This window comes from Drosophila sechellia, chromosome 3R (genome assembly GCF_004382195.2).
Source record: "Drosophila sechellia strain sech25 chromosome 3R, ASM438219v1, whole genome shotgun sequence".
Classification (NCBI taxonomy): Eukaryota; Metazoa; Arthropoda; class Insecta; order Diptera; family Drosophilidae; genus Drosophila; species Drosophila sechellia.
The window spans coordinates 7,026,304-7,039,323 of record NC_045952.1 but is presented as its reverse complement, the minus strand read 5'-3'; the positions used below and the strand labels follow the sequence as shown (position 1 = coordinate 7,039,323).

At 41.0% G+C, this 13,020-nt stretch overlaps 1 protein-coding gene across 1 annotated transcript; it reads right to left on the bottom strand.

Moving 5' to 3' along the window:
• Positions 1–9,072: 9,072 nt before the first annotated feature.
• Positions 9,073–10,608, bottom strand: LOC6614335 (cilia- and flagella-associated protein 161). Its single transcript, XM_032721274.1, has 4 exons — positions 10,411–10,608; positions 9,775–10,293; positions 9,614–9,715; positions 9,073–9,378 (listed from the first exon to the last, which is right to left on the bottom strand). The coding sequence occupies exons 1-4, from the start codon at positions 10,465–10,467 to the stop codon at positions 9,211–9,213; spliced, it is 846 nt and encodes a 281-aa protein (XP_032577165.1). The 5' UTR covers positions 10,468–10,608; the 3' UTR covers positions 9,073–9,210.
• Positions 10,609–13,020: the final 2,412 nt, after the last annotated feature.

Here is a 13,020-nt window from a genome sequence, read left to right as displayed (position 1 = left end):
CTCTCTTACTCCTGCGCCTGCTCGCTCTCGGAAAATTCTTTAAAATTGAACAAAAATTTATATGCGCTTTGGCACAGACGATTTAATATCGCATCCAATTTGCGGTTTATACGCATCGCAGCAGTTGCCTTCAGTGGGGCGGGTTGGGTGGTCGATGGGTGAATGGATGGATAGCTGGATGGCTGGTTCACTGGGGATAGGCCACTCGGCTCTGGGGGTTTTTCTCCTGATTCCTTTTTGGTTGTGGGGACAATGGGGCGTATAAGTGACATCGTTAAATGGACGCCGGGCGCTGCTTAATGAACTCCGACGCTGGAAAGTTGGGTGTTAGCTACTGCTTCTATATATCCACTGGCTTCACCTCGCCGCTCGTTAGCAAGGCTCGTCTTCTTCCTTCTATAATTAACCGCAGATCGGGGTGGCGAAGGGAACTCGGATGCTTAATGAGCAGCTTGTTATGCCGTTTTTCGTTTTAATTAGTTTTAAGATGCTCGCCACCAACACCAGAGCGTCGGGCACTCATTTTAATTGGCCCATTGATGGCGGAATCTCGTATATACTGTACTCTGCACTCAGCGCATTATCACACTCGGTTGCTCATCCCCGACAGTGGGACATCCTTCGGCTGGGACCCTTTCTCGCTGTGTAATAAGTGCTTAACTCTTTACATGCAAAATTAAATGATGCGCATACGCACGGTAAAACCGCAAATTATTTTAATTGCTTGTCTCGTCATTATTCATTATTTAAGTGCGCTCAAACAGCCGACGTATACGGAATATACATGTATGCATGTATATATGTATAAGTGTGAGTGTGTGAGTGGGCCGGCAAAATTGGCAGTTCGCCAGACGCACACACGAAAGCCGCTGTTTACATAGACATCAAACTTTTTGCGCTGCGGAAAAGCGGAAAATTGCTCTTGCTGTCGCATGTGGCCTTCTCTCCCTCTCACTCGCGCTGTCTCACTTTCTCACTCTCTCTGCCTCTCTCGCTCACTATCTGATGTACTTACTCTTCCATTTAATTAGTGAAAATAAGTATTAAATGAGCAGCTCTTGTTAAAATAAATAGTGCATGCAATGGCGTCCGCCCGACCCCTTTTCCTGTTTGCTTTTCCCGTTGGCTTTCAACAGGCTGTGCAAGATTTACAACTAATTAAAAGGCAAATAAAAGGCTAGCAGAGCGATGGGGAAAATCGGAAAATCGATAGGCTGTTAATATGAGCCGCTGACCTCGCGACAAAAGGCAATTAAAAGCACAAGTGCGCGGTCATCTGCATAATTATGCGATAATTAAATTATTGCCAATTTATTTATAGGATTTCCCTTAGTTTTGCCAGTCGTCTGCCCTAAGCCCTATCCCGTTGTATTTGTATATTTAATGAAGTGTGAGAGAGATGGCCTCCACTTTCGCTCTGCTCCGCTCCCACCCGCACACTTCACCGCTAGCTCTGTTTATTCGGCCATTTTGTTGTTTGCACTCCATTCTCCGTAAGCCCCACGTTAATTTGTTTGACTAATTAAACTAATGAGCGTTCAAAGTTAATACATAAATTAGTCAGCCAGACGGGGTAAGCTCTCAAACTGGGCGAAAAGGGGCGGGCCTAAACTCATATAATTCGGCCGTCAAATAATTATGTGATTTAATAAATCATTGGATTGGATTTCGCTTGGTCATTTGAAAGTTTTATGGCGTAGAAATTCGAGCTCAACTAATTGGCTTTTTCGTTGTAAATTGAAGTCCCAAACCTCTAGTCGTTATTATATCGGGAAAGTGCATTAAATATTATTGCTCCTCTGCATAACATATGCAACATCAAAACCATTTATTTAGCTCAAATTATTGCTTTCCTAATCTCGAATTTGTATTAAAGTTTCAAAAAAATTGTTCAGTAGCATGATCTGTACCAATTGTACTCGTTACTCTTTGTTGAAACGTAAGAACAAGAAATTTATATAGAACAAGCAGTTAGGATCTGCTAATTTATGTAAGTTTGATTCGAAATATTGCAACGCTCATTTGGACAGACCAAACCTTTCATCCCGACACTTTTAAAAAATGTTTTAAATGTTCGTGGTCCATTTAAAGACTACAATTTTATAATTATTATTTTATAATATAATATCTAATATCTATTTCCTGAATATGGCTAAACGATACCAAACATATAGCCATTAGAGGATATATTTACATATAAATGTATAAATAATACTGAAAATAAAATTGAGTAAAGTAATTAATATTTTAATTTTCAACCAAAAAAATATACTTCACGTATGCAACTATTCAAATTTAAAAGCTCAACCTTAAATCGCAATTTTAAGCCCCATTAGAACACTAAATTCGGTGTAACTGCAACGAATTATTGATCTTATCATCGACGCTCAAACTGTGATTTTTTCCTTGCCATCGGCTAATCGAATGTGTGCCTAATCTGCATTAAAAATGTGCACCTAAAAGCCCATTAGCCCATCATCATTCATTGGCCGCCGCACTCGCTGGACCAATCGCCGTGGTAGTTGTTGGTGCTGCCAGATCGAATTAAATATGCTGCGCTAATTCCTCCATCAATTTGCAGCTCATTTCATATGCCAACCCATTTCGCAGGCCATCATCAGGGGGCATGGAAATGGGCATTGGGCAATGGGCGGTGGACATGGACAGGAGCTATCGAAGCACGTGGGCAGCCGCTCGAAATGCCGGCGGGCAATCGGCCGGATGAAAAGCGGATGGAGCGGGAAACTAGTTTGCATTCAGCTTGTGCACGTAATTAGAAAATTTTCATTTCCAGGGGCAGGTGGCGCGAGGCGGCGGCTGATGGAATGAAAACAAAAACAGAAACGTGCTAATTGCAAATTAATTATGCACGATATTGAATTTGCACTAAACGCAAAGGCGCTAACGGGAATGGTCCGCTAGAGAAAGTAGCAGGAAAGTGGAAAGTCCGGAAACGTGATTTGCATGAATAACACAATTTGCCTGATTTTTCTTCTTTGTCGGGAGGATCTCTCTTTCTCTCTCTGTCGCTCGCCCGCCTCTAATGGCCGACACGATTAAGTGTCCACAACAGCAGCATCAGCATATAAACAGCTAAAGTGTTAATTGCCATAAATGCTTGTCATTGTAGCGGTAAACGTTGGTAGATACTGCGCCAGCGCTCACCCATACACACACACACCCGCACACCTAAATGCAGAGAAAGAGAGACAGAGCGGAAACGGAAACGAAAACGATAACGGAAGCTGGAGCTGGAGCAGCGGAAAGGCATTTAGGCAGCGCACATCTCTGAGCACTTGCACTCAAATGAATGAAATGAACTGCTAAATTATGCACGCGATTTAACCCTCATTTTGCAGACGCAACTTTGCGCTGCCACCCACTCACCCATTCTGACAGCCACTTTTATCTCTCTCTCTCTCTCTGTGACTTTTAATTTGGCCGCTCATTGCGCACGCGCTATGCAAAATCATTAGCTCTTCCGCTCAGCGAAACCCATCGCTGGCCACGCCCCTCAACCTGCAGCCAATGAGTGAAACCAGCGGGCACTCAAATCTTTTCAACATGGCCGCCAAACGGAAGTCACTCGAAGAGCGAGAGAGCGCGCTGTGTGGAGGTGTGAATGTGTGTGCGTGGCTTTCCCCTGCTGTGTTGGTCGTTTTGCAGACTTTTTGCACCTTTTATTTTGTCATTTGTGTGTAATTTCGGAAAATGTTGGCGACATTATGACGGTCGACGCCAGTTGGGCCGGGGTCGCGCGCTTAAGTGTCCTCCAGGGTACTTACTTCGTTAGCAGAAGTTTCTCGCCCTCCCTCGTCCTTCGTCCTTTGCGCGGCTCCTTGTTGCTGTTGGTTTTGTTGCTGTTGCTGTGGCGTTCGCCGTGCGGTGCCGCACTGTGCTTGTCGTTTTGCGGATGTGTCTCTTATTTTCATAACTGTAAATTGCTTTAGATATTAAGTCTGCTGTACTCGCTGTGGATTTCCAAACGGCACTGTATGTGTGCGTGTGACACCAAAAGGACGAAGGATGGGTCTCACACACGGAAAAAAAGGGGAGGCGCATCAGTCTGTCACAATGCCAGGAGAAAAGTAAAACTTGTATGAATAAATATTAGTAATGATTGTTGAAAAAACAGGAACTAAATACAATATGATGACATACTTTATTTATTATTTTTTTAATTATTTATATATATTTTACAATAAAATTTAATTTTTAAAATAAATAAATACGTGTTAAAAAACATAAAAAAAAAATTTTTTCTTACTTCCTTTCTTCCTTACTTCCTACTATCTAATACCTAAGCCCACATTTTTTCTGTGTTTATGAGACTTTATCAGGGGCAGAGGAAGTCATTCCATTTGGAGCAGGATCGTGTTTTCCATCAGGATGGCAGGATATTTATTCTGTGGGCAGGACAATATGTGCGCATGAGGCACTTGGCCTGGCCATTCAAATAGTTTCAAAGCTGCAGTCATTACCAGCAACAATTACATTTTGTTGCTACGAATTTTATCATTTACTGGGACAATTACAGAAATAATTGAAGGAGAAATGGGTAAAGTCCGACACGAGATAGAAATAGAAAGAATTCTTATAGAAGTTTTACAGAATATATATGATATAAAGTTATTCTATAATATATAGTTATAAAATAATATATGTTTTTAAAAATATATAGTTTTCTTGAGACTAAAAACAAACAATGTATTGAACTAATACATAATAAGAACTTTGAAAAGTTCAAGGCATATTATTTTATATTTCTTTAAGCTAAATTGAGCAATGACAAATTATTTATAATCATGAAAACAGCGAAATTATTGAGCAGTTGAATTTCTGAAACAAACAATCTCAGAGCGCAAAATAAAGATTTTAATATCCGCAAAATTGAGACATAAATTAAAGTCACATAATTCTCATTAAAAGGCCGTAAATGAGACTGGGAACAAAGAAGGCGAATGGTCGAGCGGTAATAAAGATATATGCACCTTAAAGTGGTATATGAAGACATCTTCGGGGTATATAGGTTTGGGACCCCAAAGACATTTGGCAGCCAGATCAAAGAGCAACGACATTTTGGCCATAATTTAATAGTTTCGAAATGCCGAAATTAAAGTCTTGGGCAAATCAAATTAAACCAGGCGTATCGGCCACTAAATCCAACGCACACACATGCTAATTGGCAAGATTCTTGTTGGAGGTGGGAGCGAGACGCGACGAGCTGAGAGAGAGATAGCTGCCACCCAGGGCGTTAAGTGGGCGGCGATTCCTTTCCATCGAAACGAAAGGGGAAAAAAGGGAAGCCTCTGGTTTTTTGGCCTGCGCGCGCAATTTAAGTTGAAATTTATGCGCAGGCCAACGGAAGGCGCATTAAAAATGGAAAGCAAACGCTCGGCTCAATGTGTTAAACGGCACATGTGATTTAAAACTGTATTTATTATGGCCTTAATGTTTTTATTATTTCGGATTTTCGACTCTTAGCCGCCCGGCTCCAACCATTTGTCTTCGGCGAAGCGTGGAATTTTTTCGACATGCAGGAATCTGCTAATTTCGATATTTGCCTTTGTAGCAGCGGGCGATGTATTAATGATTATGAATAAATTCAGGGGAAAAACAAAATCATAAACTACACAATACGGCTATCCACACACAGATGTTTGGCGTGTTTTGTGCGATTGTGTGTGGCACAATACATGTGCATAAAATATTTAGCAACGCTCACACGAGCTTAGATTGCATTATGCATATTTTATGAATGTTTTCGTGCTTTCCCCCGCCCCGTTCCTTCTGTGCCAAGTCAGGTCGCACAAAAAGTGTTGAAAATAAAAAAAAATGCGCTGCAAGGGACGGGATTTTAAAGCCACTGCGGCAACAAAAGGAGATGTGGCACAAACAACCGGCATATGCAACCAAACATCCCAACGCCACAGTTACTGCAAAATCGAAACATTGCACAGTATGAAAGCTAAAAACCATTTTATTTTTATTTACACTTAGAAACTTACTTTTCAGCTTCCTAAATCAAATGAGAAATAGTTCACAATGAAGACTGAAAACTAACACAGCTAAAACACCTCATAAAATTCTTATGGCTTGTAAATCTTAATCTATTGAATACATTAAAAAAATTGTAATTCCTTTTTTTATCTACATATAAAAAAACGTCATTGGCCAGCACAAATCTATACATTTTTAACATTTATTATATGAACTCTTAAATCTTTCTTATGTTATATACATGAAAAGGAAGATTTGTTTGGTAATAGTGTAGTTTCTCAAAATGTATGGACTTGATTCCACTGTGCAACGCCCCATTGTTGCCGCTTGGCCAGTTTCAGTTCCTCGGATTTTCTGTTGGCCATGTTTGGCTTGCTGGCTACTGGCTGAGTGCACAAACAGTCATGTGTGCGAGCTGATGTCAATCCATCATTTGCCTTAACACCATGATTTGTTTATTTGACGAGCTGTATTAAGAGAAATGAAACACAAATGCCATTCGTGCTCCGCTGCTGATTGCCATAAATAAATAATTTTCAAATCAGACACTGGCCAAATCCCCGAAATGGATGCGAATGCGAGAGTACATGCTTGATTAGGCTTCCAATTGTGTGGATAGTTTTGATGCGATGTAATCAAGAAGGATGGGAAAGGGAACTTGTGCTGTACCAAAATTAAAGACCAAATAAATCGTATAGCACTAAGTAGAAAGTCTTGTCAGTCGACACACCTGAGCTCCATCCTATATATGTGTGTACAAATAATTTTATGGCTCCGTTTTTTAGGCCAATAAAATCGGGTGCAGCACCAGCACTTCCTTCTTAATAAGCTCATAAAGTAACAGCCACTTAAAACTTGTTGTTGGCAGCAGCGACATCAATAAACGCAATAGACTCAAAAGAGCTGCCAAATAAGCCGTGAACGAGTTCCGCCTCCGTGGATGCCACATAAACGTCAGTGCCACATCATCATCATCACCATCCCGGCGGGTGGAGTAGCAACCCCTGCAAGCTGGCTTTCTGTTTATAGAAATTAAATGACTTCTGACAAAATATGAAACATAAACTCAAGTCAACACTTTGGTATTGAACAGCGACACAATGGCCTCAGAAGCCCCTTTTCTCAGGACCCACAGCCCCCAATACACACAATATCCGGGCAACATTTGTGGCCGCTTCCTCTTCCCCTTCCTCTGGCTTGCTTTTTAACACTTTCGAGGGCTTTGTTGGCATACTTTTAGTGGGATTTTAAAAATTTAAATTGTCGTAATCGTAAATTAATTTCATGGCACATAAAAATGCGAGAACAACCAGCAGATACAATGTCTTTTCGGTCTGTGTTTGTTTTTCGGTCGGCGAACGGGCCAAATGATGCTATGTTTTATAACGCAATATATTCAAAATACGTTTTCTTCTTTTATTGTGTTTTGAGTGTGCTCAGTTGGCAGAGTGGTCGACATTTTTGTAACGCATTTTGTAACGTATGTACGCGATGATGGCAGGAAAATATTTGGCAAGCTAATTTTCCGCAGCAGGCGCGTGATTAAACTGGTTATAATGCAGTATTTAGAGCATGCATTAAAGAGTCATAAAAGCATTATATTCACCAGTATCCTAATTAGATGTGTAAATTATTTTCGCCGCCAACATTCGCTTGCACACGACTCGCCTGCAAGCAATATTTGCGTCAACACCTCGTAATAATTACCCGGCCAGACGGACAAAAAACGGCGAAAATGTGTTGCAAATGAATAAAGTTTTATAAATACACCATCAAGTGCAATTAGAGGCATGGCCAGAGACAGGAAATGGCATTCGGTAATTGTTTCCTCAACCTGACAAGCCAGCCGAAGGTGTGAAGATCACCCAATTGAAGCATCTATTTCTCATTTTTCATCTATTCGCGGCAAACCGCACAAACTGTGGAGCCCCACCAAGTATTTATGATGAATTAATGCAGTGAATGCAACTTGTAAATCTGTCACGCGTCCCAGTAAATCATCCTGCATAAGTAATGTGCAGTTTAGCCCGGAGAACACACCCAGAATCCGAAAACGATACTCCCCTCGAACCACTTTGTCACTCGAGATTCTCGAAATACCCGCCGAGACACTCCGAGATACTCCGGTATACTCAAAGATACTCCTCTGACTGCAACAGATGCCGGAATATAATAAAGTCGGGGGAGTGTGAAATTGTGTGCTCTGCGGCGACTGAAGGCGGTCCGCGGCTAATCTATGACAGAAAACATGTAATCGGAGCGAAATGCCGAAAATAACTCGACGTCGGGGACCTTTGACTTCATTTGCAGCTCTTTACTTGGCCATGTTCCCAAAGGGCTGGCCCCTGGCACTAATGTTGCTCTGGGTGGCGATTCGGCGGCCAATTAAAATCCCAATCAGGGCTCTACTGTAATACATTGTGCGTCGAATTTAGTTGTTCAAATTAATTATGGTACACGGAAAATAAAAATGAGTTCGAAGAGCGCGGAAGTAATAAATCCTCCTGTGAGTAGAATGCTTAATATTTTCAACTAAATTCAATCCAAAAGTAAAAGCTGGGTTTTTACTTCTTACGTTTAAGCACCCTTATAAGTGACTTTAAACAACGTATATAAAATCCATAGAATCCAGCTTGCTTGATGTTTGGTCTAGCTATTGAACCTGGATTTCTTCCAGTACATTTTACCATGTGCTGCATCCAATTCACATCGCCGTCTGGGGGCGGCACTTTCTTTTTATGAGCGCTCTGCTGCCGTCGAATAAGTGAAGCGCGAACTAATTGAAATTTGTTGCGCTGACATGTTCTACAAGATCTGCTTGCAGATGGGCAACGGAGAGAGATGCTGCCCTTGTCGATCGTCTCCAGCTCATTAGGCTCTTCCCGTTGCAGTTATTGTCTAATTTTAATTAATTTATCACAAGCATAAAGTGACGCAACTCCTGACATTTCCCCAGCGTTGCCCCCGCAACAAATCACTCACACGCCTCGTTGACCGGCTAGAAACTGGCGAGGGGACATAAATTTCCACCCGGGATTCTTGGCATAGCCCCACAATCAAACGGAATTTACGACAGCTTCTCGTCTTTTATTTTGACATGCTGAACAAACAGGCAAACTTGCAACAGCTCATTTGATTGGGTCGTTTGGATGCCACAGCAGGTACGAGCCATAACCAAACTGAATAATACGCCTCATGGGAAGACCCATATCAATATGTGAACTTCCACAGGTTCTTCCAGGTCTCGCGCTTGTACACATTCTTGTACGTCTGCACGGACACCTGGAACTCGGGGCCAAACAAGGTGTTGGCCAAAACATTCTCCACAGCCAAATTTCGATTGGTAACCGCGTGAACAATGACCAGCGGATTGTGTACCTGAAAATGTATGAAACCATAGTTAGCTCCATTAAAATATATAAGAATTACAAAATTAGTACATTTCTGATCATAATAATCGAATAAGAGTTGTTTTCCAAGTACTTTATAACTTAATAAATAGTTTTTAAGTCGACGATATTCTAATTTGTACATAATTGAAATGGATCGAATCCAATCCTGTGGCTTACACTTTTGATGTACACGCATTGCAAACTACATGGAATTAACTCACGGGTATGGTTTTGCCTTCGCTTTCGAATCGAAGATCGGGATCCTTGTGGGCGCAGAAAAAGTGAGTGTGCGAAGTGGGCACACGGGCAGAAGGGCCACAGTTCTGTGGAATATAAAAAAAGGACATAAAAATACTGTTAAATTACCAAAGGATGAGCAAACCTTATGGGATACTAAGCCAAGTGGAAGTGTAATTTCGCCGTTTTTGGTGGTAAAGAACGCCTTGTCGACGGGGAGCGAGAGGTTCAGCCTCTTGGGACCGCTGAAAACATACATGGGCTCATCAGCGGGCTCCAGGGCTTGCAGGCGGAACTTCTCGCCATAGGCCAGATACTGACCGGTACGGTCATCCTCGTTCGGACTGACGATCCTGAAGCTGTTGCGCAGCGCGGGACGCGGCGAAGGAGCTACCGTAAGATCACACATCTCGTTGATGGTCTTGCAGTCGCGATGCAGTCCCTCCTGAGTAATTACCACCGACAGCACCAGGTTCTGATCCGAAACCTGCTGGCGACAGACACCGATCTTCACGGGCCGGATCTGCACCACCACTCCGAAGGCCAGAACATCCTGCGGTGGACCCAGGACTGTTCCCTGGTGGAAGCGGTCGTAGACGGCGCGGGTCTTGTCCAGCAGCAGGTTACCGCTCTCCCGGCGCTTCTTCATATCACTCATACGCATCTGACCACACATAAGGAAGGCATTTACAGTACTAATTGAAGGATTCATACAATTGAGTAGCAAATAAGCTCTTAAGATGCTAGAAAATAGCGATAGCGAGTGCTAGTGCATGCTCACCTCCTCCGACAAGGCAGTTTCCAGCCAGTTACCCACTTTCACCCCAGGACCATACATTGTTCTGTAGTTATTTCGGATATTGGGAGCATATCCAGTTACCTAATCAGTCCAGTGTCGCCGGTGGTGTTTGCTTGTCGTGTGCTGTGGTTTCCTAGTGACAGCCCGGCAACCACCTACTACGATGTGTTCCTTCAAAAGATCAAAGATAGTTTCCTGCTACGAGAGCCACACACATAGCCTTACCCACCGCCTACTAACCGAGCATAAAATTTGCATGCGCCGCTTTGGTGGCGGCTTCATCTTTGATCCTGTCAAAGAGGCGAAAATAAATTGCTCAATTATGAAATATTAACTGCACACGAGGCCGCCGAGGAGCCGAGTCCCGGGCGCAAGTTAATTACTCATTTGTTGATTGTCGACTGTGGTTAATGAAGTATCCAACTAATTACATGTCGGAACGGGCCGAGAGTGCGCATGTCATCAGGCGTTCTCCGAGGAATTCCCGTTCATATTGAAAAATGCCGCTGCGGAAATTGAAAATGCCGCGGGCATCTTGGGCCGCTTTTCCGCCAGCTGCCGTGGAGCCAACGACTTGGAGCCCACAATTTATTACCTTTCCCCTTGACATCTTGACACAATGTCGCTATCCCTCTCGTCACCCCATCTCCAATCCAGTGGCTCCCGTTTCGAGTAGTTTCCGTGGGGCTCTGAAAATTACCCGCATTCATCTTTTGACAGTGGAAACTCATCGCACTGGCGTCTAATTAGATTATTTGTCAGTTCTCCTGCTGAATGGTTAGTTCAGTCAGTTCATCCCCAAATCTTCGGGATTCCTTCTCCAATGGCCCAACACCAGCGAGGTGGGTTGGCGATGTGGCAGAAAACTGATGGAAAATACTTGCTAATTAGACAGTCAATCACTTCAATCTGCTGAAGGTTAGTGGGAAAGTTTTGAGAACTTTTTGGGGTCAACAGAAAATGGCATTTAAACAATTTCACTTTCTACTTAGCCAAATGTTGCTGTTAATGTACCAAGAGCTGTCATTATTATAATATGTACATTCCATTTAAAAAGCAATTGGTATTTGCGCTGTATTATAAATATTTTAAATAGATTTTTTTCAATTTAGTAATTTTAAAAAGCAAACAAAATGAGTTTAACCTAAGTGATTTCAAATTACCTAATTCTCGTAAAGTCAAAGCTATACTAGGTTCATTAAAACTAAAGTAATGGTTGAAAGGACCGTGTAAAGTATATATATTCTTGATCAAAATCCCTTGCAGAGTGGATCTGTCTATAGCTGAATGTTCGCATGAACGCTGCGATATAGGAACCTTTAATACTAAGTTGGGAAACCCGAAACTATCGATATGCCAAAAATATTTTTACTAAGAAAGGCTCTCTCGCCGACAATCGATTTAACTTTTTGTTTTTGCCTATTTCCATCAAAATTTTGAAATATCTTAGCGCTTTAATTAGCTAAGTAACGAGTATCTGATAGTCGAGGAAATCGACTATAGCGTTCTCTCGTTGTAATTGAAATAACATCAAATGAACCTGATTGCCCGACTTTCTTTATTTTCAAATAAATAATCCCAAAACTTGTTTGTTACTTGTAGTATTGAATTTTATTTGTATTTCCTTTTATTATAAGTTGATGTTTTTTGCTTAAACAAACAGGAAACAATTAACTTAGCATTACTTTTACAATTAGCTTTAATTAGAAATAATAAAAATATTGAAGCTTTTAATTTTTATCCTTCTCTGTTGTGTTTACAATGTTTATGTGTATTCAGTTGACAATAATTCGTTTAAATGGTACTGTTTATTTAAATAGATGTTCGCGTGTATATACATTAAAACAGCAAGGAGCAGCGGCGACCCAAAGCCAAACTTTCCTGAATATATATCGCTATATAAGTAGTTGATATTTGGCGTTGTCGCGAAAGCGCTCATATTTCCACTTTATGTTACAACAATTTAGTTAATTCGACTAATATACATGTTACGTGACGCCGCACAGTGCTTTCTGCTTTTCTGCTGCTTTGTTGTTTTATTTTAATTTACTCGTTAAATGTATAATTCCATTAATTGTTTTTACGTTTTCCCACCTTTTATTTCCATCGATTTAAGTTTACAATTTTCGTTAGAATTTCTCTTTTTTCTTTTCACATTTTTTATGTACATAAAAACAAAAGGAACTATATCTTTCAGTCTTTTTAGTGTGTATGTGTGTATGTGTGTATGTGTGTAATATATGTAAATGTGTGTATGGGTGTGTGTGGGTGTCTGTGTGCATGTGTGTTTGTGTAGAATATCTATTGTTTCGTTATGCATATAGCGTATTACATTGTTAAATTAATATACATAATTGTTTTGTTTTTGTTTTTTTTTCGATTTGTTTTGTTTGTTTTTTTAGTAGTTTTTACTTCAGTTTTCAGTGTAAATATCGCTTGCTTCCCAGTTTTGTTTATATAATTAGCACTAGTTGTTTTTTCGTTTTTAATTCATATACTAAAATTAGTTCAAGGATTCCTACCTATCTCGCGATTCATCGTCTCCTCCTTACAATGACTACAATCTAAGTAATTTGTATAATTCATTTAAAT